Source organism: Electrona antarctica (genome assembly GCF_951216825.1).
Source record: "Electrona antarctica genome assembly, chromosome: 16".
Taxonomy (NCBI): domain Eukaryota; kingdom Metazoa; phylum Chordata; class Actinopteri; order Myctophiformes; family Myctophidae; genus Electrona; species Electrona antarctica.
This window is the reverse complement of record NC_136797.1, coordinates 11,239,838-11,267,145: the sequence shown is the minus strand read 5'-3', so window position 1 is coordinate 11,267,145 and position 27,308 is coordinate 11,239,838. Positions and strand designations below refer to the sequence as shown.

The 27,308-nt window shown below is 42.7% G+C and overlaps 1 protein-coding gene across 1 annotated transcript; it reads right to left on the bottom strand.

The window, feature by feature from the left end:
- Positions 1 to 83: 83 nt before the first annotated feature.
- On the bottom strand, positions 84 to 27,308 carry LOC306940060 (dopamine beta-hydroxylase-like). Its single transcript, XM_079525003.1, has 12 exons — positions 26,378 to 27,308; positions 19,042 to 19,188; positions 16,614 to 16,874; positions 14,026 to 14,202; positions 11,174 to 11,276; positions 9,107 to 9,276; positions 7,334 to 7,477; positions 4,550 to 4,588; positions 3,770 to 3,829; positions 2,113 to 2,240; positions 741 to 900; positions 84 to 247 (listed from the first exon to the last, which is right to left on the bottom strand). The coding sequence occupies exons 1-12, from the start codon at positions 26,744 to 26,746 to the stop codon at positions 110 to 112; spliced, it is 1,896 nt and encodes a 631-aa protein (XP_079381129.1). The 5' UTR covers positions 26,747 to 27,308; the 3' UTR covers positions 84 to 109.

The following is a 27,308-nucleotide window of genomic DNA, read 5'->3' as shown; positions in this document are numbered from 1 at the left end:
TTGGCCGCGTCGGGCAGGGTGGTGGTGGGGGGCATCGGTGGACCTTCACACCATGGTGGGAGTGTTGGCCGCGTCGGGCAGGGTGGTGGTGGGGGGCATCGGTGGACCTTCACACCATGGTGGGAGTGCTGGGACTCCCATTGGACTTCCATGGTGGGAGTGCTGGGACCTCTCTACCCTCACAGGGGTAGCGAGGTCTCTGAAGGGACGAGGTGACCACCGGTAGAGGCTGCTTGTCCCATTCACCCTGCGGAAAGAAGTACAATCATTGGGATTTATTGACCTTTTTCCTCTGTGTTTGTGTTTTGGTGCACACATGTAGTAGTAAAGGGCTAGCCTGGCTGACGCTGTTGACACACAGGCGTGCGTGCGTGCGTGCGTGCGCGCGTGCGTGCATGTGCATGTGTGTGCGTGCGCGTGTGTGTGTGGCTGAACTGAAAGTCAACCCAAACCTGTCTTCAGATAAATGATCAGCTATACATTTTGGTTTCTGGTTGGGGAGGACTTGGAACTGCTATTGCTAATCAATTGAAATGGTTTAATGTTGTGTTTGTTTGTTTTTTTCATCTGACGAAACACAATGGCAAGTGTGTGCGTGCGCCTGCGCAAGTGTGTTTTCTTGTTTGCACGCACTCTTCGCATTTGGCTGTGCATGTGTGTGGGCCCACAAGCACGTGCGTGCGTGCGTGCGTGCGTGCGTGCGTGCGTGCGTGCGTGCGTGCGTGCGCAATGTGACTCACAGGAAAGAGGCCTGCAGAAGACTGATTGCAGTGCATGGAGATGGGGGCTGATTTATACAGTGTGTTCAGGACCTCTTCACTGAATGTGTCCCAGTCGATCCTGGAATACTGCTCGGTCACGCCGACCTCGGCACACTCACACTGGTCATGACCCTGGTACCTGGACAGTACGTGGGGCAGAGAGAGAGATGGGAAAGAATATAAGGAATTGCATTTTGTTTGCGCTTTTCCAAGTGCTCAAAGCGCTTTACAATGGTTCATTCATTCATACATTTGGGAGGTGAAGCGGCAAACAGTCGACGCCAGCGTCGTCACTTCCCACATTCACACACCGACGGTGGCGAGCTCACACCGACCGACTCATTGGAGGCAATGTAGGGTTCAGTGTCTTGCCCAAGGACACTTCCACATGTGGACAGGAGGAGGGCGATGGGATTCGAACCGCCGACCCAGGGATCATTGGACGACCTCCTGAGCCACAGCCGCCCGTGAGTGGGGTATTGGAGGGCAATTGGGAAGAAAGGAGGCAATAATAAAATCCTTTCCCACTGGTGTCACAAAGGCACAGTTTGTTGAAAGACACACAGCGTCTGGCCTTTTGTGATAAACAACAGTCAGTACACACTGTAGGAACATTGGGGATAGACTAGCCCATTTTGGGCGGGAACCTTTTTGGTGTTTCAAGCATTATGTTATGCTTTAGCTATTGAAAAATAGCAGATCTGCTATTTTTGAAAAATATTGAAAATGTGGCGCAAATTTGGAATGTTTGAGAACGTTGAAAATGTTTGAGAACGACTGACAGAAACATAGGGTTTTTCCGAAAACTGTCCTGATTTAGAAGACATTTGTAGAATCGAGCTCAGGTCTAAATAGACTAGACTAGAGCAACAGGAACAGAGAGACGTGTTGAGCGAGGGTCTGAAGAAGGATTCTGAAGGGCAAACAATTCTACTGAAAGCTACTGTACATAAGCTACAATCCGTAACTTATTATTATTATTATTTTAACCCATTTTGGGCGGGAACCCCTTTTGGTGTTTTAAAGCATTATGTTATACTTTAGCTATTGAAAAATAGCAGATCTACAAGCTCATAGCGCGGCACCGAGTGCCGCGCTATGAACTTGTAGGTCTGCTATTTTTTTTAAATTGTGAAAATGTGCCTCAAATCTTTGAATATATATTATTACAGAGTGAACATTTTAACTCAAATCTTTGCTTCTGGGGGGGGGGGTTGGTGTCCCTGGAACGACATATTTTCAGATGGGGGGGCGGAGGCATATTACATATCATTTTTGGGGTCCTTGACATGAAATATTGAGCACCACTGATACAGAAACATAAGGTTTAAGGTCTAAATGGTTTATATACCTGTTAATGAAGCTGAAATATTTCTGCAGATATCCAGTGTCCACGTGGCTCTTGCAGAGTTCCAGTTGAGTGCGAGGGTAGTAGTGGACGTAGTTATCACACATCTCATCCGTGATGCTGAAACCTCCCTGGAGAGAGACGGAAGGTTATAGAAGGTATAGAAGGTATAGTTCACACACATCTCCTCCATGATGCTGAAACCTCCCTGGAGAGAGACGGAGAGACGGAAGGTTATAGAAGGTATAGAAGGTATAGTTCACACACATCTCCTCCATGATGCTGAAACCTCCCTGGAGAGAGACGGAGAGACGGAAGGTTATAGAAGGTATAGAAGGTATAGTTCACACACATCTCCTCCATGATGCTGAAACCTCCCTGGAGAGAGAAGGCGAGACGGAAGGTATAGAAGGTATAGTTCACACACATCTCCTCCATGATGCTGAAACCTCCCTGGAGAGAGACGGAGAGACGGAAGGTTATAGCGCGGTACAACAACACATCTCCTCCATGATGCTGAAACCTCCCTGGAGAGAGAAGGCGAGACGGAAGGTTATAGCGCGGTACAACAACACATCTCCTCCATGATGCTGAAACCTCCCTGGAGAGAGAAGGCGAGACGGAAGGTTATAGCGCGGTACAACAACACATCTCCTCCATGATGCTGAAACCTCCCTGGAGAGAGAAGGCGAGACGGAAGGTTATAGCGCGGTACAACAACACATCTCCTCCATGATGCTGAAACCTCCCTGGAGAGAGAAGGCGAGACGGAAGGTTATAGCGCGGTACAACAACACATCTCCTCCATGATGCTGAAACCTCCCTGGAGAGAGAAGGCGAGACGGAAGGTTATAGCGCGGTACAACAACGAGCCGATTCTTTTTTAGTCGAATATAACTGTCCAAATGTTTCTTTTGAATATGCATTTTGAGTAAAATTCCAGAGGTGGTGATGAGTGGGAGAGGTAGTAGAGTGTGTGAGTTTGGAAGTTTATGGAGAAAGATCAAAGCTGAGCTGAAGAGAAACTAGAAAGGTTTAGATCAGAGAGAGAGAGAGAGAGATGAATGATGATTTTGGGTGCGCGGCAGGGCAGTGTTGTTTTCGTCGACTAAAACTAAGACGAAAAATGTTCGTCGACTACCGTTTTTCACTGACGAAAACTAAATGGAAACTAAATGAAAACTAAGCTATGATGACTAAAACTAAGACTAAATATACTGACAATTTCGTAAAAAAAGAAAAACTAGACTAAAATGTTAGGAAGGGACTAGTGGACAAGAGATCCAGTATAAGTCATTTTACACTTGGTTGCATGCTGAAAATAGCATAGCTTGTAAATCGGCTATTTTCAGCAAGTGTAAAAACAGTCATTACGACGGCATCAAGGCCAGACAAAATACATTTTAGTCGACTAAATCAACTGTAGATTTAGTCTACTAAAATCCTATGATATTTAGTCGACTAAAAATAGACTAACACTAAGACATTCCAGGTGACTAAAATGTGACTAAATGAAAACTATTGGAAGTGACTATGACTAAAACTAAAATCAAAATTTGCTGCCAAAAACAACACTGCGGCAGGGCCCCACGTTATATCCCCAGGTCAATTAAACATATAGCTACAGATTATACATGTCACTTGTGGTGGTATTTCTTACCACTGTCGGCTTGGTTCTGTCTTCTGTATTATAGGTACACTTGGTTACGAGGACATCACCCTGTGGATTGAAGTGCGCAAACACATCACACAAGCACATACGGTACATACACAGTAAGCGGTCAACACAGACTTTGCATCTTGCTTTTCTGAATATAACCGAGTTAGAAATGGTCCACTTAAACCCTATACTTTTGTTGATCGCGGTCTCAGAGAGGGGTCTATACTTGACTCAGTGTGAGCTTGTATTAGTTATAGCTTGTGAGCTTGTAGATCTGCTATTCTCAGCAAATGTTATGCAGAATGTTAACCACATCATGTTGTAACTTGGCATCCATATTAGGTTACAAACAGATTGTTGAACGTGTCCATAGTTGCTATTAAGACGTGAGAAAAGATTCTACAAATGCCTTCTAAATCTTTTTTTCTGAAAAACCTCATGTTTCTATATCAGTGGTTCTCAAACAGTTTCATGTCAAGGACCCCCAAATATATATGTACAGTAATTGGCCATCTCAAAATAATGTTGTTCCAGGGACTCCACCAGAAGCAAAGATATGAGTTAAAAACGCTCGCTCTGAAAGAATATATATATATTCAAAGATTTGCGCCACATTTTCAGGATTTTTAAAAAATAGCAGACCTACGAGCTTGTAGATCTGCTATTTTTCAATAGATATAAGTACAGTATAACATAATGCTTGAAAACACCAAAAGGGTTCCCAACCCTAAACAAGATTGTTGCGTTGTGCCGTGTGTGAATGCAGATATATATACTTACAGGTAGAACATTGACCATCTTCCTCAGAACTCGGATTGTCTGTAAAGAAGAAGCACAAGAAAACATTCACAAAAGGATGAACATGAAAAGGATTGTCCACCGTCAACAACGTACAAGGATTCCACCCAGTGTTGTTTTTGGCAGCAGATTTAGATTTTGGTTTTAGTCATAGTCTCTTGAATAGTTTTCATTTTGTTTTAGTCACATTTTAGTCACCTGGAATGTTTTAGTGTTAGTCTAGTTTTAGTCGACTAAATATCATACGATTTTAGTCGACTAAATCTGCAGTTGATTTAGTCGAACAAAATGTATTTTGGCGGGCATTTGCATTCGAATGGGTGATTGAGGGTCGCGCTCTATACGCGCAACGGCCAATCCGCTGTCCACTAATAGTTGTCAGGTCTTGTTTTTGTCCTCGGTGTATGGATTTTGGCCATGCAGGCAGAAATGGATTTGGACAGGCGGACTCCTTATTGTAGATACGCCTCTGGTTCTGGGATGAAAGGTGGCAAAACATCAAGGAGGATGGCTCCCATCTGATGACCCTGACAGCTGGTAAACTCGTAACGCCCGGACCATATCCTGCCACGCAAAGCAAGAGGAGGAACTTGCAACACCTGTGAGTATAGCTTGATTCCGCTTGTCCACTAGTCCCTTCCTAACATTTTACTCTAGTATTTATCTGTTGACGAAATTGTCAACATATTTAGTTTTAGTCATCATAGCTTAGTTTTCATTTATTTTCCATGTACGTAGTTTTCGTCCGTGGAAAAAGCTAGTCGACGAACATTTTTCGTCTTGGTTTTAGTCGACGAAAACAACACTGGTCTCATTAGGCAAGTCAATCTAAGCTAAAAAGGGGCGTGACCCAAAATAAATCAGAATAGTAATCATTCAAGGTGTTTCATGATCCTCAGGGTTCATCCAAATAACATATTAAAAATGTAATTATTATATAAACGTTGGATCATGCAGGTAAATTCAGGGGTTGAAAGTTGGAGTACCATTAAAAATCTATAAAAAAAAATCAAATTTGAATTATGCTTTAAGCAGGTAATGTGTCAAACTAGGTTTTTTTTTCATGATTCAGAGAATTACATTGATTACATGACACATTACTTCTTTGCTTCTGGGGGGGTCCCTGGAACTACATATGTTCAGATGGGGGTCCGCGGGCCAAATACATGTCCTTGACATGAAAAAGGTTGAGCACCACTGACATAGAAACATAGGTTTTTCAGAAAACCTGAACATGATTTATAGATGCCTTTTCTTTTTAATGGGTTTTAAAATACTGCTCACCACCTACAAGGCCCTCAACAACCAAGCTTCCCGACCCTATACCTCTCCGACCTCCACCACTGTCACAGCGTGTCACCCCCCCCCCTCCTTCACGTTCGTCGTTCCCTCAGGCCTGGTGATGCCAACCCCCTGGATGTCCTCGTGACAAACAGACCATGGGGGTCAAAACAAACAGACTACGGGGGTGACAGGGTGACAGCCTGGGCTTTCTCAGTCGCAGCCCATCTGGCAATAATCAGAAGGTCACCGGCTCGCTTCCCTGCCCGCCCTATTATGCTGTGTGTATTGAAGTGTCCTTGAGCAAGACATGTAACCCCTAACCCCCCCCCCCCCACACACACACACACACCCACACACCCCCACACCCGCCACCTCTGAGCAGCCATCAGCTGGGGCGAAGAGGAAACTGCATTTCCCATGGGATTGAAGGTCTACGTTCTTTGTTATTCATGGCACACATGTAGCGAATTATCTAACAAAGACTTTAGCTTCCACCATGCTTCTGTTCTGGTCTGCTAACTGCACATTGCAGAGTTGCTGTGCTGCATGTGTGGTCCAAATGTAGAATCCAATTTCCCTGCTTTTAGTACTACTGTAAAGTGCAATTAAATATAAGAATGTTGTTACAAGGTTGCTAAGTCACAATTTTCTTTTCTTTTTTTTCCAGTGCTATGGTGATCACAATAACCACCACACTATTCAAGGAAACCCCCAAAATGTAAAAGTATTACATCTTAACGAGAAGTGATCTCCCCCTGATTTGATACCTCATACTTTAAATACTTAGTATGAGGTATAAAGTACAGCAGCCTTGTGTTCATAAAACAGAAAGATTGGGTATTGGGTATTGGACCTTTCACTGCTTCGTCTCAACCATTACTCTATGGCTCTGGTCTCAGCCACCGCGGTGGATATTTTGACATTCAGGTTTTTTTTGGGGAATGTTGCCACTACTGTTGGAGCAGCCATAAACTACACAGGTTCATCTCGATGTTCTGGGCATCTTTGTAACGTTAGTGTTAGAGTAAAAAGCAGGTAAAAGAGTAACGTTTGAGGCAGACTAATATCAGTCACTCTACCGTTCACTATAGTAGAAGAGGTGCGCCTGGTGAGGGTTTAAACCCCGCAGCTATGTCGAGTCCGCCTACAGGAAATACGTAAGCTGCGACCATGAGACCTGTTTCTGAATTCGTCTATAGTCCTCCTATTCATTCATTGTACCTGGTAGTGCTTTTAGTTTAGGAGACACTACCAGTCCTCCTATTCATTCATTCTACCTGGTAGTTTAGGAGACACTATAGTCCTCCTATTCATTCATTCTACCTGGTAGTGCTTTTAGTTTAGGAGACACTACCAGTCCTCCTATTCATTCATTCTACCTGGTAGTTTAGGAGACACTACCAGTCCTCCTATTCATTCATTCTACCTGGTAGTGCTTTTAGTTTAGGAGACACTACCAGTCCTCCTATTCATTCATTCTACCTGGTAGTGCGTGCTGAAGTGCTGGTCCTCCTGCACCACTTCCAGCTCCCTGCCGCCCCTCACAAGGACGGTCCGCACCGCCCGCCCAGCCAAGTGTGTGTGCAGCTGGGATGCAAAAATGTTTATTCCCCTGGGAGGCAAGGCCTGGAATGAGGACAGAGAAGAGGGAGGGAGAGAGAGGGGATTATATTAGGGAAAGAAAGTATAATGAATTTTCTTCATAAAGGTACTTATCAATGTTTTTAGTTTCATTTCATGTTTCATTTTATAGTGTCAAGATAGTGTCACATACAACATGATTCCTACTGTACACTACTGACACCAAAATGTCTGGTGTCGGTACCTTCCCATGCAGAACTACCTTTTGCACGTGTTGACTTCCATTTTCATTTATATATATATTTATTTATTTTTAGGTTTTATGACCTCAATTACACCCACACAACCTGAACTTTGAACATTCAGTGGATTTTCTGTGGTCTGGGGTTTTCTCTGCATGTTCTGAAGCCTTTTGCAGCTGCAATGAAAACAGGCAAAATCCCTCAACAGTGTTCATCTGTTGGCAAATTCCTACTGTATGTCATGGGATTTGTGGACTCTTACCTCACAGTCCACAGGCAAATCAGAGCACTTGTTTGAGCCGGTAAACCCCAGACCACAAAAAAATCTACTGAATGTTAAAAGTTCAGGGTTTTTTGGGGGGGGTGCAACTGAGCTCAGAAAACAAAACAAAAAACGAAAAAAACAAGAAATTATAAAACCTTTTTTTTAATGTCACGATCACGATAAAGTATTGAATCTATAAATTGGCTTGTGTTGGTGGAAGGAAGCCGAGGGGGAGGACGATACAGTAATTGTCACTGCATGTATTCCTCGGTACAGGCTGGGGCAGCAAAACTGTTAGCAGGGAGGGCGAAGGCTCTACGTCAGGGGAGCCCACACATTTTTGACTTGAAAGCTACTTTCAAAATGAAAAGCTCAACAAGATCTATCTACCTACCCAGCAAACAAATAATATTATTCCATTGCTGAAAATAGTTTAAGCTGTATCTGAGGGGGAGCGTTGCATACTGTATGAGACAAACACACATGGAATGGGAAATGGAATTGGTATAGGTTTTTTTTGTAGCCTATATTACTTTGTAATACTGACGTATTACAAAAAGTATTTGTGTTTGAGCTGACATGCCCCTTTGACGTCAATCAAACAAGTCACCTTAATTCAAGTGGGGGGGCATAGAGCCAAAAGAAATGTGTGCAGGGAGCAATCACATAACGACTACATTGGGGTCAAAACCAGTGTTGTTTTCGTCGACTAAAACTATGACAAAAAATGTTCGTCGACTACCTTTTTCTACTGACGAAAACTAAATGGAAACCAAATGAAAACTAAGCTATGATGACTAAAACGAAGACTAAATATACTGACAATTTCGTCAACAAATAAAAACTAGACTAAAATGGAGGGACTAGTGGACAAGAGATCCAGTATACTGTAAGTCATTTTACACTTGGTTGCATGCTGAAAATAGCTGCGACACGTTGTGATCTTGTAGATCGGCTATTTTCAGCAAGTGTAAGATCAGTCATTACGACAGCATCAAGGCCCGCCGAAACAAATTTTAGTCGACTAAATCAACCGTAGATTTAGTCGACTAAAATCGCATGACAAAAAAAAAAGACTAAAACTAAAATCAAATTTTGCTGCCAAAAACAACACTGGTCAAAACAAGAAAAGAAAAGGCAATACATAATCATATATGCTATACATACAGTTTGGGTACACTTGTCCGTGCAGTAGCCGGTGAGGGAGAAGCTGTGTTGTTTTGGTGGGACGGCCATCAGTGGAGTAGTATAGACGAGGCCCAGCTCCATGATTCCGGCGTCGTACTGCCTCAGACTGGGGGTATACAGCAGACGGATCCCCGATGAGTCTCGCCACCCTGCGTGCACAGTAGAGAACATCGTCCATATAATCAACTGCGTGCACAGTAGAGAACATCGTCCATATAATCAACTGCGTGCGCAGTAGAGAACATCGTCCATATAATCAACTGCGTGCACAGTAGAGAACATCGTCCATATAATCAACTGCGTGCACAGTAGAGAACATCGTCCATATAATCAACTGCGTGCACAGTAGAGAACATCGTCCATATAATCAACTGCGTGCACAGTAGAGAACATCGTCCATATAATCAACTGCGTGCACAGTAGAGAACATCGTCCATATAATCAACTGCGTGCACAGTAGAGAACATCGTCCATATAATCAACTGCGTGCGCAGTAGAGAACATCGTCCATATAATCAACTGCATGTGCAGTAGAGAACATCGTCCATATATTATAATCAAGTATGAAACTGAAGCCTTGACAAAGAAATAATAAGGCACATTCTGGATACATTCTAGAATATAACAATGACAATTTTGTGCTGGTGCGGATTGAGAGGTCGCCTGTGCAAAGTTCAGATCGTCATCCCTGGCTGTATGTATTACTCTTGCCCTGATGTTCAGGCAAACGTCTTTAAACATGACTGAGACACAATAGTGTCATTTATCTGGGAAAAAAAACATTTCCATGACGACGTATAATTACAGATTCTATTATGAACATGATCCACTATATTTGATCTTGATGTGGCTATAAAATTATAGGAGGAACAATACATGTGAGTGTTAGCAGTGGAGAGGACCATGTACTATAGGTGTTTTAAATTGATGCTTTCAAAGGAAAAAAGATACGGCAATGGGGAAGATTATATGGTAGGCCTATAATGCGAAAGTGTAACAGGAGTTTAGTTTAGAGAGACTATAAAAATCTAAAAGGCAATGTTATGCACAGTAAAAAAAAGACATCGGAGCGTTCATTTTTCAGATTTTATGGATTTACTGTGTACACAACCAAAACTTCCGACGCGACGTGTTGTGAGTGAGCTTGTAGCTCGGCTATTTTCACAGTAATTGTATTGGAGTAAAAGTACAATATTTGCCTCTGAGATCTAGTGGAGTAGAAGTAAAAGTATTTCAATTGGAAATCAAGTAAAGTAAAAAAAAAAAAAGAAAGGAAACAGTACTTTCCACCACTGAGGCAGTGGAGTGAGAAGAATTACAATGGTGGAGATGACATGAGACAGAGCAGAACCCATATATTGACTAGACTAGGTATAGGCAAGATCAAAGCTGTCTTTCATCTGTATTTGAAGTAGTGGTCAATGGAAAATAGACTGAGGGGCTTCTAGCACGGACAGAAGAGAGAGAGAGAGAGAGAGAGAGAGAGAGAGAGAGAGAGAGAGAGAGAGAGAGAGAGAGAGAGAGAGAGAGAGAGAGAGAGAGAGAGAGAGAGAGAGAGAGAGAGAGAGAGAGAGAGAGAGAGAGAGAGAGAGAGAGAGAGAGAGAGAGAGAGAGAGAACAAAATTAAAGTAAAACAAACAAGCAAAAAAGAATCCCAAACTATAACCAGTAAGACGCCTGAGGGCGAGAAGCGTGCACGCATCCGCCTGGGTGACAGCAGACTGCTGGGCGAGCGCTGGCGCTTTGGCATGGGGGTATAAGATCTTAATTTTCGGGCCTGTTGAGAACTCTAGTTTTCGCCGGCTCCCGGGCACGGCTGCACTAATAATTTTGGGGCAGGCCCGTCTAGAGTTTAAATGGACAGGTATCAGTCAAAAGGGAGACATCGAAGAGGAAGGACGGATGGGGAAGGATCAACATATGGAATGTCAGAACAGGTCAGCATATGGAGATCTAAGGGTTTGAGGTCAGATAGTTGCTGGTCAATATTGATGACATCAGCTCCATCCCTGATGATGGTGCGTGCGTGCGTGCGTGCGTGCGTACCAGACAACAGCAGGGGGTTGTGGTAATGGACCTCCAGCCGAAGGAATCTTGAAGAACCTGGTCCACCCAATGGCAGCCCTGCATCAGGAGGGTAGTAAAATGCCTACAAGGATTTCAAATATAACATATAATTTGAATTAACAGACATTTACATGTATTAATATGAATGCATTAAAGCTCCGTTATGTCTTCTTCAGTTCTTCAGTGAATAAAATGTTATTTTGTCCAATATGTACGTTAATTCAAGGTCTCCCTGCTCTTCTTTTGAGACTAGGTTGGACACAGAACCTTTGATATAATCCTGACACAACATCTCTAAGGTATATTAATGACACAGTTCAATGTTGAAAATGAGTGGTACAGTATTCCAGGGGCGTATCCACACCTGGTCCTACCAGGTATTTCTGATTTATATTTTCTTTTTTTAATATAATGACAGTAGCGTCATTACATAACATAATGTGAATGCAATCACTGCATTCAATTTAGCAAAATACGGCAGTGGGTGTATTATTATTTATCTTTTCCTATTTGGATCCTAGCCACTGGCACTGCCTAGTTTGTCCATCTGTACCTGCATAGATTGATTGGTCATGCCTGCCTGATGCCTGTCATCATGTGCTTGTTGCTAGAATGTGGCAGATTTGTTTTTCTTCACACCAGAAACTTTGTCTTTGTTTATGATTAAATATTAATGAGAAGCCTCTCTGAGAGTATCCTAAATGTTAGCCTCACAATGCCAAACGTCTATTGCAAAGTTTTTGGAAAGAAAGGAAGTCAGCAGTCCCTAGAGGAGCTAGCCTACTGTAGGCCTACAACAGTCCCTAGAGGAGCTAGCCTACTGTAGGTAACAGTCCCTAGAGGAGCTAGCCTACTGTAGGTAACAGTCCCTAGAGGAGCTAGCCTACTGTAGGCCTACAACAGTCCCTAGAGGAGCTAGCCTACTGTAGGTAACAGTCCCTAGAGGAGCTAGCCTACTGTACTGTAGGCCTACAACAGTTGTATCCTGAGGACTTCAGCTTTACTGGGCAACTCCACAACAGCGTCCGCCCTTGATTATGGATTACTACGTGTTTGAAGACATCAAAGGTCAGAAATTGAATTGTAATTTTTGCTGAATGGATTTCCATTGATTGTGCCCATGTTGTCTGCTGCTATGCTATGGGGTGCTGGTGCTATCTTGCTAATTTGGAAGTGAGTTGAAAGAAACTAGCTGTTGTTACACTCTTCAATACTCAACACTACACTTATACTTCATAGTAGGCTGCCTGGGAGAGTGTGCATGTTGTTGTTTTATGGTTGTTGAGGAGTGATCCTATGTCCTGCTTTGAGGGTTTGTGTAAACACAAACATTGTGTAAACACAAACATGGAATGCCATTGACAATGGATGGTCAGCTTTGAATGTTTGTGCAAACACAAACATTGTGTAAACACAAACATGGAATGCCATTGACAATGGATGGTCAGCTTTGAATGTTTGTGCAAACACAAACATTGTGTAAACACAAACATGGAATGCCATTGACAATGGATGGTCAGCTTTGAATGTTTGTGCAAACACAAACATTGTGTAAACACAAACATGGAATGCCATTGACAATGGATGGTCAGCTTTGAATGTTTGTGCAAACACAAACATTGTGTAAACACAAACATTGAAGACGAAGGTGTGATTTTTTGTTTACATTTGGGAATGTGATGGAATGAAGTGTCTTGTAGCAGCCTGACATTACACCTGCCAATCTCTAAGACACCTGACTTAATATCTTTTGGAAATTGAAGGCAAAAATGAGTTAATTAATTAAAATTGGGAATTAATTAATTAATGCCAAAATGTTGCTCAGTGTGCCCAGGCAGATTTTCCCAGGCCAAGGTAATAATTAATTCCTGCATACGCCACTGCAGTATTCCCCTTTAAGGAGCTAACGATACGCCACTGCAGTATTCCCCTTCAAGGAGCTAACGATACGCCACTGCAGTATTCCCCTTTAAGGAGCTAACGATACGCCACTGCAGTATTCCCCTTCAAGGAGCTAACGATACGCCACTGCAGTATTCCCCTTCAAGTAACATTTTCATGCCAATACTTCTACTTGTAACAGAGCATTTCTACATTGCAGTATTGATGTACTTTTTACTTAAGTGAAAAACGTGACGTACGTTTTCCCAACGTATGCACTCAATGTACACACTCAAATCACACAAATGGCACTAGGTGTCACATGGACGGACCGCATCAGAAATGTGGACCTCTATGGGGACCTACCACGGGTCACGGACAAAGTCAGAGAGAGAAGGATGGCAGGGCACTGCTTCAGGCACCCAGAACTTGAGGCAAGTAAATTGACCCTATGGGAGCCAACCCAGGGCAAAGCCAGGAGGGGAAAGAAGCGTACCACTTATGTAGACGTGCTGCGGCACGACAGCTTGGCTGACAACACTGCAGAGCTCAAGAACCTGATGTTCGATCCAGTAATCCCGAGTTGGTGTTGGCTAGACCTCACTCTCCCAGCAACTAACTAACTATATACACTGTAAGCATACCTCAGCCCCCATGGCCCAGGCAGCCAGTACATACCTCAGCCCCCATGGCCCAGGCAGCCAGCACATACCTCAGCCCCCATGGCCCAGGCAGCCAGTACATACCTCAGCCCCCATGGCCCAGGCAGCCAGCACATACCTCAGCCCCCATGGCCCAGGCAGCCAGCACATACCTCAGCCCCCATGGCCCAGGCAGCCAGCACATACCTCAGCCCCCATGGCCCAGGCAGCCAGTACATACCTCAGCCCCCATGGCCCAGGCAGCCAGCACATACCTCAGCCCCCATGGCCCAGGCAGCCAGTACATACCTCAGCCCCCATGGCCCAGGCAGCCAGTACATGACGGCAGTTATTGAGCGTGGAAGGCTTCATCTTGTCGTCACAGGAGCCGCTGTACTGTGGCATACTCTGGATGTCGGGAGAACATTCAAACACCTCCATGTGATGCACAATGGCCTCGTTGCCTGGAGTAATCACTGACTCATACTGACAGACAAAGAAAGGGGGAAGGGGAATAAATGATATTGTCAACATCAGGTTAACCACAACATGCCTTGACATTAAAGGACCACTTTAATCTTGAATTGATCATCACTAATGTTCATGATAAAATTCCACAATTGTATTGTCTCAGCCATGGGACGGCTGCAGGCTTTCTATTCCTGAAACATTGCAATGCAAATATGGAAGCCAAAAATCTTGTTTAAAAAAACATCTGACGCTGATGTCACTGGTGGACGGGTTTCCGAACTGCCCACAGCCTATAAGACACAGACCAAGTAGGAAAGAATCATGGCATTTTATCATGAACATTATAGTGAGGACCAATTACATGAGGTTGAAAAGTGGTCCTTTAAGTTTCAATCATCATAACTACAGTACAAATATACAATACTCTCTAAATGTAATTATATTTCACTAATTGATTGTGTATATAAAAAGGAATGTGCTGCAGCCATGTGAACCAGGTGATGGTATTTGTTACCATGACAGCCACATCATTTATTGATGTTTTGTTGTTGTTGCCATGACAATGTGGCTTTTGAGGATGTTTTAGGACAGCTGGCAAACACCTGGTGAAGAAGAGTGCATGCATGGCTTGTTGTTCAGGGTCTTTCTTTATTTTGTATTTAAAAAAGAATATATATATATCCTCTAGCTTTGTGCAAACAGTTTGTCCGACTCCTTGCACAGGTAATCACTGAACGTTCTTGCTAAATTATTGTATATCTTTAGGCTTTAACATGCGGTTGATCTGGCAAATACCTTGAGGGAACTCCCTCAAAGACCCATAGGGGTCCTTGAGGGAGTTCCAGGGTTTCTTGAGGGGTCCACAGCTAAATGATTAGATAGTTAGGAACCAAATGGACCCTTAATGGGTCTGTAACTCTGATAGTGTACAAATGGAACCAAACTCTCAGAGTTGAATTAACATTGATTTTACAATATACATTGGGGGACCGTAGCCTAATTCAGTTTAAACTGGAGGTCATTGAAATTAGAATCACTACTAGAGTTGTAAAAGTCTTCTCTCTTATGGTGGGTGGGTCCTTGGCGTATCTTTTCAAATGGGGGGTCCGCGGGGTGATAAGTGTCCATTTGGGGGTCCTTGACATGACAGCGTTTGGGAACCACTGTGCTAAATAGCGTCAAAAATGTATAAATCGACTGTTGTGTGTCCACGTCGGTTCATGGGACGTGCAGGGAATGTTAGAGAGGCAGGGGCTGAAATTCTCTAAAAGGGCACTTTTGAACAAAAAATATCAAAAACAGCGGATCTACAAGCACTCAACGCATCGCTCTGCGATGCGTTGAGAGCTTGTAGATCAGCTATTTTCGGGGCATGACCCCTGCACTCTTTATCTACTGAAGATGCGGGCGTTATATACGACATGGATTTCTATGCGGATGACAAATTATTTCAACGCAAAATGTCGCGTTGAAGTTCAGGAGAGTTCTCTCCTGCTGCTGACATGGAAAAAAAATGTCAGCATTTGCTCAGGACTCAGGAGACCCGGGTTCAAATCCAGGGTAGAGCATGAAAGTTACGTATTGCAGCTTTTCACATTCATCTGCAAGCTCATAAATGCAATGCTTTAATGCAGGTCCACATTAGGGCATTAAGCAACTAGTCGACTCCACTAGTCAAAATCACGATTTTGTAGGCCTTGAAGATCAGGTAGATTATAGTTATAGTCACCAATGTACACAGTTTTTAAATGTACAAATATTTATTTCCCAAAATATTTATTTCCCAAAATATTTATTTCCCAATTTTGTTTTCTTCTTTTTTACATAATAGGTAGTTAAACAACTAGTCGACTAGTAAACTAGGCAACTAGTCAACTAGTAAAAATGACTAGAAGTGAATGCCCTAGTCCACATGCCATGTTGATCAGCACAATAACGACGGGCAAGCTTGCATTTTATGCTTCTATCTTTTTATTGAGTGGTGTAAACCACTCCTACAACTGGCTTTTGTGTTGAGTGGTGTAAATGTATACATTTATCAAAAATGATAGCTTTTTTTACTTAACATATTTTGTGTGATTTCATTACGTCAGACATTACGTCAGACCACAGCTGATCATGCTATATAAAACCTTACACCACTCAGTTCACACGGGTGTGATTTTTTTTTTATTTATACTTAGATTTTTGAGTTTGTCTTTAGTTACATTTTTGTTTTGTAAACGCCATTGACAATGAAGGGAACATTTACGTCATAATGTGCCCACATTACGTCATATTGTCTCTTTATCGTTAATGGCGTTTAATGTTTGTGTTTGCATTATTTTCACTTTGTGGTCTGGAGAGGGCAGTTTTTTTTTAAAGGGCAGGGGCTCAAGCCCCCTTTGATGTCTATATGTGTGCACGTGCCTGCATGCCGTCCATACCATGACAATGTGGTTTTTGGGCATGTTTTGGGGCAGCTGGTGAACCGTGCACCAGTAGGTGGTCTCCTGGTCGGGTACGGCGACGTCCGGGGCCAGGACCTCCAGCGTCTGCACGTCGGGGGGCAGCGAGGGGCTCGGGGTGTCCGGTCGCAGCAGCAGCACCCGCTGGACCCCCTGCACCTGGATCCGGGACAGGTTCAACTGCTCCAGCGACTCCATGGGTCGATCCAGAAGTCCATATATCACGTGAACGGTGCCCTCCTTGAATAATAATAATAAAAGGTGTGTTATTGTGTTATTGTTTGTTGCACGGGTCGGACATAAAGTATAAAATAGGCCTTAATTCATGTCCTTTTTTTCATGGTGACTCCTAGTGTCCTCCTAATTCATTTGGGGGGGGCCCGTGTTTTTTCATTTAATAGAGGCAGCGGTGGCCGAACGGTTTGCGGAGCGGTCTTGATACCGGAAGGTCGCCAGTTCGAATCCCCGGACCGGCACGTTAAAATTACCACCGCTGAAGTGCCCTTGAGCAAGGCTTTGAACCCCTACCATGAAATGTTCTATGAGCAGGGTGTGGCTGTAAACAAGCATCTCGAGCTTAGTCCACTTCCCTGGGTAAACAAAGAACTTTGCTTTGCTTTACTGTTTTCATTTATTTTTAATAATGTTTTGGGAAAAGAATAAGGAGCAGGAGGAGGAGGCCGGAGGACACTAAAAATTATTAAAAATAAATGAAAACAGTAAATGAAAAAAACACGGCCCCTCACGTATTAGGAGGGAAGTATCAGTCACCATAAAAAAGGACGGTGATTTTGATGTATCTGACATGGTTAATAAATAGTTATTTTTCTCCTCAAAATGAGGCAAACTTAAGATTTTTGAGACCTTATAAAAGTCTAAACTTTGATCACGCATTTCATGCTAAGAAAGTGAATCCACCGCACATCGATGCATAGCCTAGAATGAGAATGTGGCTCAAATATGGAGGGCTATCACTATCCGGGGCGGGCACAAGGAAGCAGTGTTTTTGGCAGCAAATTTCTGTTTTAGTCATAGTCTTTGGACTGAAACTAAAATGTGACTAAAACTAAGTTTTAGTCACATTTTAGTCACCTGGAATGTTTTAGTGTTAGTCTAGTTTTAGTCGACTAAGTGTCATGCGATTTTAGTCGACTAAATCTACAGTTGATTTAGTCGACTAAAATGTATTTTGGCGGGCCTTGATGCCGTCGTAATGACGGTTTTACTTTTTACAGTTACTTGCAACCAAGTGTAAAATGACTTATACTGGATCTCTTGTCCACTAGTCCCTTCCTAACATTTTAGTCTAGTTTTTATTTGTTGACGATATTGTCAGTATATTTAGTCTTAGTTTTAATCATCATGGCTTAGTTTTTATTTTGTCACTTGCTTTTTCGTTTTGGTTGCCGGGGGTATCGCGATATTTGGCTGCCAGGCAGGAAACGGTGGACAGTCTCGTTCAAAAACGTACTTTTTGCTCTTTAGATACCTCTATAAAATTACACAGTGTACACATCGAAAAGCAACACAGCAGACAATAATGTGTTATATGTCTTCTGTTATTTGCCAGAAGCGATTACTTTACAAAAGATCTCACTCATTCAGAAATGAAATATGAAATATGAGCTGGTCACTGGGCTCTCATTGACTGCAGTGCATTCTGCCGAATTTCCGGTTTGCCAGTTTGGCACGAATGGTGCCGTCTGGAATTTGCGTTATAGCGAAAATGACGTTGGTGACCTTACCTATATTTGGGCGGGCGGTGAGTGACCCGTCTTGTAAGCTTATATAACTCAGATTTCTCTGGCACTATATCACCATGCTTTGGCCTGGAGGGCTGGGAGATAACTGTGTTTTAGAGCTCTTAGGGCAGTATTATGCGTGTCTTAACCCATTCAGGCCTGACGTCGAAATTTAAAAAAAAAAGTTTTCTAAATCATGACAATTTTCGGAAAGATTTGAGGCACATTTTAACGATTTTTCAAAAATAGCAGACCTACAAGTTCATAGCGCGCCACTCGGTGGCGCGCTATGAGCTTGTAGATCTGCTATTTTTCAATAGCTAAATTATAACAATGTTTAAAACACCAAAAGGGGTTCCCGCCCCAAAATGGGTTAATGGTTAATGTGGTTAAACGCTAACGTGACATGGATGCGTTCCAGGTCTCAATGGATTAAGTACCAGGTCTTATTACTTAACTTAAGACCTGGAGGCGTGATCAATGCCATTTGGCTATTCTGAGTGGCCAAACAGCATTGACCACGCCTCCAGGTCTTAAGTTAAGTAATAAGACCTGGTACTTAAGACACGCATTAATACTGCCCTTAGAGTGCAGATGCAGGGGTTCACAGTTCACGCACGCACGCACGCACGCACGCACGCACGCACACACGCACACACACACACCTCAATGTTGTAGTCTCTGGGATCACAGGTACTGAAGGGCCTTTTGAACAGCAGATAGAAGCCGTCAGCGCCATGTCTCGCGTCCAGCAGCTGGTAGTCCTGTTGGCTGTCCTCTGACACGTGACCTTCACTGTCACTCCATGCGTCCTGGAGAGGGACGCGCACACACACACACACTTTGAATCATGTATGTCTAAATAGACCCGCATGCAGGCAATGGGAGAGCAAAACAACCAAACTTTGATTGATTTTATTGTATTGGAAACAAAAATGGCAGCCGCCGCATACAATACACAACACATGCCCCAGAGCCGGAGGAGGCGTCTACCTTTTTATGTGAATATGTGCCATGTTAGCGGGTTCACGGCAGCCATTTTGACTTGAAAGGTGTTACCTATGATACTAATTAAGGTCCCATTTAATGTAGCGGAGCCTTTCCAGAGACCCAACATTCACAATATAGCATATCGGCACCTCTTGGCTCTCTGTTTGACCTTAATGGAAGATGTTAGTATAGCATACAGTAGCTGTAGAACGTTAGAGTGTTAACTCTATTATGTAATGTCGAACTATAGCTGCTGTGAATCCCAGCAAGGACATCGATTTTATGTGTGTGTGTGTGTGTGTGTGTGTGTGTGTGTGTGTGTGTGTGTGTGTGTGTGTGTGTGTGTGTGTGTGTGTGTGTGTGTGTGTGTGTGTGTGTGTGTGTGTGTGTGTGTGTGTGTGTGTGTGTGTGTGTGTGTGTGTGTGTGTGTGTGTGTGTGTGTGTGTGCGCGAGAGAGAGAGAGATGGCAGAAGTGTTTGTAGTACAGTGACCTTTTCGTCTCGTAATTATTTCCCCTGTGGGAGGAAAGACTGATGGAATGAAGAGAGGACAGGCTGGACAGCACTGAAGATTTAAGAGAGGAGAAAGGAAGAACAGAAATGTATATTTATACACCAGGATGTTTAACTATATATGATTCAACAAAAAATAATAATAATAATGAATTGCATTTTTGTAGCGCTTTTCCAACTTCCAAAGTGCTTAAAGAAGCGCTTTACAATGGTTCATTCATTCATACATTGGGAGGTGAAGCGGCGAACAGTCGACGCCAGCGTCCTCACTTCCCACATTCACACACCGACGGTGGCATTAACATGTCAATCTACAAGCTCACAACGCAAGCTTATAGATCTGCTGTTTTTGCTCAACGTTCGCCCCCAGAATAGTGACGCTAAGGTTCATGTGGGTAAATGATGATGGGTTTAGAGAGAGGAGAGACAAGGAGGGAGAATCAAGCGGCCCTGACAGGTGTTGCTATAAATGGCTGCTCGAGGTGATTGTGTGGAGGAGTGTGTGTATATATATATATATCGTCAGATAATGACCATACGACAAGTCACGCTGCCTCCTCCCCGACAGGTCATTTTTGCAAATGCCCTGCAGACCGTTCTTCTTCTAATGGCAGGTCCATCGTTCCAGGATAGAGGGCTTTTCAGAGCTTGGAGCGCTCATGCCACATAGACACATTCTCATGATGTAGACACATTCTCATGATGTAGACACATTCACATACAGTATTCACGGATGTTCACAAGCCACACACTTTTCCACATTGTGAGCTTGTAGATCTGCTATCTTCAAATGATTTATACAGTACGGCTGAAGTGGTACAGTGTGTTTTGTAATAATAATCAAAATGTCCAAAGTAACCATAGTAACTAACATTTTCGTATAATCGTAGTCGAGTAAAAGTACAATATTTTCCTCTGAGATGGAGTGGGATAGAAGTAAAAGTGTTGTCAATACTGAAGAAAGTGAAGAATTCTTGTCCTTTGTGTTTTAACTTTTTGTGGAGGGAAACTGGTAATTGATTTTTCTTCATTGGGATAATATGCGTCAATTATGCAATGCTATAATATGTTGGAAGTATGTACCTAAATACGCAATGAATACTTCTGTCAAAATAAAACGCAATACCAACCCTAACCACCAGGGACGTGCACACATAGACATCAAAGGTACGTACTGAAGGCTCACCTGCCAGCTGTGTTGTTTTCATCGACTAAAACTAAGACGAAAAACGTTCTGACGAAACTAAATTTCGTCACTGACGAAAACTAAATGGAAACTAAATGAAAACTAAGCTATGACGACTAAAACTAAGACTAAATATACCGACAATTTCGTCAACAAATAAAAACTAGACTAAAATGTTAGGAAGGGACTAGTGGACAAGAGATCCAGTATAAGTCATTTTACAATTAGTCGCATTGCTGAAAATAGCCGATCTACAAGCCCACAACGCGTCGCGCTGCGATGCGTTGTGGGCTTGTAGATCGGCTATTTTCAGCAAGTGAAAAAAAACTGTCATGACGGCATCAACGCCCGCCAAAATACATTTCAGTCGACTAAACCAACTGTAGATTTAGTCGACTAAAATCTTATGATATTTAGTCGACTAAAACTACACTAAAACATTCCAGGTGACTAAAATGTGACTAAAACTAAATGAAAACTATTCAAGAGACTATGACTAAAACTAAAATAAAACATTTAGGAAGGAAGGAACACCCTCTGGGAGAAACATAATGCCCCCCCCCCCCCCCCCTCTGTCCCGCCCCCACCCTATTCAACACCCCATGCCCCGGGGGGTTGTTGTTACAACACAACAACAAAGATTTGCTCTCCTCCTCTCCGCCTGCGGGAGGGATTTTTGGCCCTAATCTCCGGCAAACACAACAAATTGTGTTTCTTTGAACACTCAAACCATGCCGAATGATCCAACCAACCCCTCTGCGGTGCAGTGTTTGTTTTTGGCAGAACATTTTGATGTTTGGCCTTGATGCCGTCGTAATGACTGATTTTACACTTGCTGAAAATATCCGATCTACAAGCTCACAACGTGTCGTGCTGCGGCGCGTTGTGAGCTTGTAGATCGGCTATTTTCAGCATGCAACCCAAGTGTAAAATGACTTGATACTGGATCTCTTGTCCACTAGTCCCTTCCAAACATTTTAGTCTAGTTTTTAGCTGTTGACAAAACTGTCAATACATTTAGTTCTAGTCACCATAGCTTAAGGTGCCGATAATCGGGCATTTTTGACGCTCTGGGGGTGCCCGACCGCTCAAAGCGCGATCGGGATCGGCCCGATCCACATCAATGTTTGATATTTGGTCTGCCCCGCTCCGATTATCCTGTAGTGTGTGGTGCTATCAGATTTCAGATTGAAAAAAAATCAGCTAGTGTAAGGCCACCTTAAGTTTTCATTTAGTTTCCATTTAGTTTTCGTCAATGAAAAAAGGTAGTCGAGGAACATTTTTCGTCTTAGTTTTAGTCGACAAAAACAACACTGCTGCGGTGCGGTGCGGTGCCGGACAGGTACTTTTCCCCTGCAGAACATTGACATGAACATACATAGGGATGGAGCTCGTTAATATTTATTGATGACGAACACCTTATCGATCAGGCTTATCGAACCGGTTTCTTATCGAGCCCTGCACACACATCGAGCATTTTCTATTTTGTGCAGGAAAAATGTATTCTGAACAAAAACAAAAACCTGGGACGTATCCTCAGTAGGGATGTCCCGATCACGTTTTTTTGCTCCTGATCCGATTCCGATCATTTGATTTTGAGACATGCCGATACCGATTTTTCCCGATCCGATTTCATACAACACATTTCTCACATACATGTGAGAAATGTATGTCACTCTAGTCTAGTCTGTTGCCTTTCAAAGGAAAACATATGTGACTACTTTTATTAGAACTACAGTATAGAAGGACTGTCATTGTGGATTTTTAACTTTTTCATGTCATATGAAAGCAGGGAATCATAGCAAAAATAATGATGTATTGGTTATTAGATTGAGTGAATTTTGCAACTACAGCTTATGGAACTGAAGTCAAAGTTAAAACTCTTGTAGAGAAAACACCATTTGCATGGCTTGATCGCCTCTTGTCGTGATTGTTTAAACATGACGACGTCATGGGCCGCTATGCTCGATAACAGGCTTGATAATGATAAGCCCATAGCCCATAGCTAACGGGTACTCAATAAGATTGTTATCGGGTCTTTTCAGGTATTGAGCTCCATCGCTAATCATACAAAGGTAGAGGTGTAGAGGTAGAATTGCAACGCAGGCAGATTCAATTTGAGCAAGAACGTCTTTTTGTTTTACTATAAAACAATAGATATGTCAATTGTTATCTGCTAATGGTTCTCTGATGAATTTGTGCAGTTTGAATGATTCCCATTTTAGCACAGACGGGAAACACTGCTTGTGATTATGAGTTCATGCGAAACCAGCCGCTCTAGCTCCTCATGCAAAAACACCAATCTCACACCTCAGCGATCACAGATGCTGAATCTTGAACGAAAGGGAAAATCTACATTCCTCGAGGAACGTCACACACTCTCGAGGCTTTTGTGCCTTTAGCAGTGGGGTGTGCCAGAAATGTTCGTCGACTACTTTTTTTTTACTGACGGAAACTAAATAAACTAAGCTGCGATGACAAACATGATAAAACTAAGACTAAATATATTGACAATTTTGTCAACAAATAAAAACTAGACTAAAATATTAGGAAGGGACTAGTGGACAAGAGATCCAGTATGACATTTTACACTTTGTTGCATGCTGAAAATAGCAGATCTACAAGCTCACAGCGTGACACGTTGTGAGCTTGTAGATCTGCTATTTTCAGCAAGTATAAAATCGGTCATTACGATGGCCGCCAAAATTCATTTTAGTCGACTAAATCAACTGTAGATTTAGTCGACTAAAATCTTTAGTCATATAGACCATAGATATTTAAAAAAAATAGATGCCTCATTGGCCGCTGAAGTTTGTTGGAGTGATGTGTGTTGAAGGAGGGGCGGAAGAATTTACACTGGGGGAGGAAGTACGCCGGAAGTGTGGAAGGCACGTATACGTCACGCTGTCACTCAAGTGATTACTGGCCAATCACAGCGCATCTTTTCCAAACACTGGGGGTGTGGGGGCTATGTACAGTAGGCCTAGTATACTTCTTGCAACTTGCTTGGAATTCTACACCAAGGCATGAAGCTCAACGATGAGTTCACTTGCAGGATTAGCATGTTTACATAATGTCAATAGCTTCACACTTTAACTAAGATGATGGTGATAGCAATGCTTTATTCTGTCATGCTGGGGGGTGTGTGTGTGTGTGTGTGTGTGTGGGGGGGGGGGGGGGGAGGGGTTTATCAGCTTCAACTTCCAAATGCTTGCAGCTACATGTTCCACCTATTATTCTGCTGTGAGATAACAAACAACCATGCGATCCTCCTTCACCTCGGCTATAAGGCCTCTTAGACATAGAAAATATAGGTTCAACTATCGAACTACCCCCCCCCCCCCTAATGTTGCCAGATCTGAATCTTTCAGTTCTTTGTTAAAGCTGCTATAAGCAATATTATGTCAACATTTTAATGACCTTTTATCTTTGAATGCAAATTGCGGCCCCTAGATGTGTCACAGAGACTACATTTCTTTTGGGAGCGTTCTACCCATTGCTGGCTGTCTGAATACCAAAACTATATATATTATTGCTTATAGCAGCTTTAACACTTATTTGTTATTATAAAAGTTCCATTAATAAAAAAGCAGAAGGACATTTTATGTAAGCATAGCATATATGTTTTTAAGGGATCAAGCACAAAGGGTGTGGTCCCTTATTGTATTTGTATGTTTTTATAGGGCCAAGCCCGAAGGGACCTGTACATACATACAGGTAAATACTTGAATAAAGGACAACTTTAGTTTTTTTCAACCAAGTTTCATGTTTTAGGTTGTTATTAGAGAAATTAAAAGATGAGTGTATTTATTTGCTGCTTTCTTTCGTTTTAGGGATTTTAGCTCTTTTTGACAGGGGGCGGGGGGATTCGAGCATGGGGCTAAATATGTATTTTTTTCACAAAATCCCTAAAACGAAAGAAAGCAGCAAATGAAAGAAAATTAACACTCATCTTTTACTTTCTCTAATAACAACCTAAAACATGAACCTTGGTTGAAAAAAACTAAAGTTGTCCTTTAACTATATACACAGCATGTGTGTTTTACCCTCAGGAAGATCCTGAACATGTGCATTCAAATCATGTTTGAATGTAACTATATACACAGCATGTGTGTTTTACCCTCAGGAAGATCCTGAACATGTGCATTCAAATCATGTTTGAATGTAACTATAAAAGCGTATATGTTTCCATATCAGTGGTGTATTAGTCCAATCTTTTCAAAAATAGATCTACAAGCTCACAACATGTGACACATTGTGAGTGTGTATCTCGAAGTCAGGTGTGTCCTTTTTTCAAAGGGGGCCATATTAGAAAACATTAAAACACCGATAAGGGCCAACTACATCTCTGGACATAATGTACCTTCGGACTACAGCAAAGTCACATACATAATTACATATGCATCTCATTTAAACAATTTTATGTATCTATCATCATCAATATTTAATATCAATGGTCTTTTGTTAGGTGTGCTGTGAACAAAACACAAAAATAAACCCAGCCCTTTTGCAGCTTTATTTCACATTACCAAATGTAGTAGCCTAGTAGCCAAAAAGGTTTTAGCCCAATGAATGTTTTTTTGCTAAACTAATGCTTGGAATGGATTCAGCATCATGAAAACCCCCTAGTTTGACACGTCACATGCTACACAAAGCATGATGACGTTTTGAATATTTTGCCTTCTATAGCTTGTAATTGGTATGGTCACATATTATGCCAATTATGAAAATTGCTCAACATATGCAAGTTAGCATCCGGCAGTTTCTACATGCTGGGGACCCATACTCAACATTTCTAACATAAAACCTTGGTGTACTCAACATGTAGCCAGACGTGCAAGGTGAAACAAAAATGAAATATACTGTAATAGCCTTTTCTCGTTTATCTTTTCCTTTTCTAGTTTTCATTTAACCCATTTAGACCTGAGGACGATTCTACAAATGCCTTCTAAATCCTGACAGGTTTCTGAAAAACCCTATGTTTCTATGTTAGTCGTTCTCAAACATTTTCATGTCAAGGAAACCCCAAAATTATATGTATTTGGCCACCGACCCCCATCTGAAAATATGTTGTTCCAGGGACACCCCCAGAAGCAAAGATTTGAGTTAAAACGTTCACTCTGAAATAATATATATTGATTTGCATCACATTTTCACAGCAGACCTACAAGCTCGTAGCTCATGAGCTTGTAGATCTGCTATTTTTCAAAAGCTAAAGCATAACATAATGTGCTTAAAACACCAAAAGGGGTTCCCGTTCAGAATGGGTATAATAACCACTGGTTTACAAGTTGATACTCGTCTGCTGCTTACCCCAAAGGTGTAGTTCTGAGTCCCGTTGGCCCAGAGCACCACCAGGTCAGCGTCGGTCAGCTCCCCGCGGTCGGACATCCCCAGGAACACCCCGTACTTGAGCTGCGCCACCCTGAGCTCCAGGTAGATCTCCTGGTCGGCGTAGCTGATGTTCCAGGCGAGCTGGAGGTCCCCGTGTGGGTCCAGGGGCACGCGGAAGGGCATGGGGAGAGGGGGCAGTGCCAGCGAGGAGGGGTAGGTGGAGGAGTTGACCACGGTGGCAAGGGGGGCAGCCTGATAGGACGCCACCAGGATGACCACCACCGCGGCCAGGATCGTGAAGCACACGATGGTGACGTCCTGAAGTCGAAAGGATTTGCTGAGCCTCATGGTCCTGATGATGGTTGAATACCTTGTCTATTTCTGGTACTGCAGGGATAAAGATCAAAAGATGTGGCTTGAAGTTGCTCCTTTCCGGTCAAATAAGACGATCTCTTTGCTGCACGCAAAAATGTTGTCCCTCTTTCTTTCAGTTTCTTGTTAATTATTCAGTGAGCCCAGCTCGATCGTTCAGCATCGGGACTTCTGCGTTGAAGATGTCTTGGTTTTTTACGGCTCCCTGTCCTTTCACTTACTTTTCCAGAGACCTAATGGACTTTGTTTCTCCTCTCTGCTCCTCTATGGCTTTTAAAGGACCTGTCTCGTCCAACCACTGCTATTTAAGAGACCCCTCCCTTGTTGTGTGCTGTCTGTCTTTATCCAGCCCCTAATGGCATTAGGTTTGTTGAGGGAAATTGGATTGGTTTTTCTTTAAGCCCTGGGGCCAAGCATGATTCTCCACATCTGCCAGACCCTAATTGATCCAAATTGAACCATGGACATTATCAATGACAATCGGCCTGGACTAACTGAAGTTTATTGGCTTCTGAATCTCTTCCACTACTGCGTATAT

Coding starts and splice junctions, on each gene's coding strand:
- LOC306940060 (XM_079525003.1), bottom strand. CDS start 26,746: ATGAGGCTCAGCAAATCCTTTCGACTTCAGGACGTCACCATCGTGTGC. Junction 19,189..26,377: donor CTCAGAACTACACCTTTGGG/GTAAGCAGCAGA, acceptor GTCCCTCTCCAG/GACGCATGGAGTGACAGTGA. Junction 11,277..14,025: donor CCTGGGCCATGGGGGCTGAG/GTATGTACTGGC, acceptor AAATCCTTGTAG/GCATTTTACTACCCTCCTGA.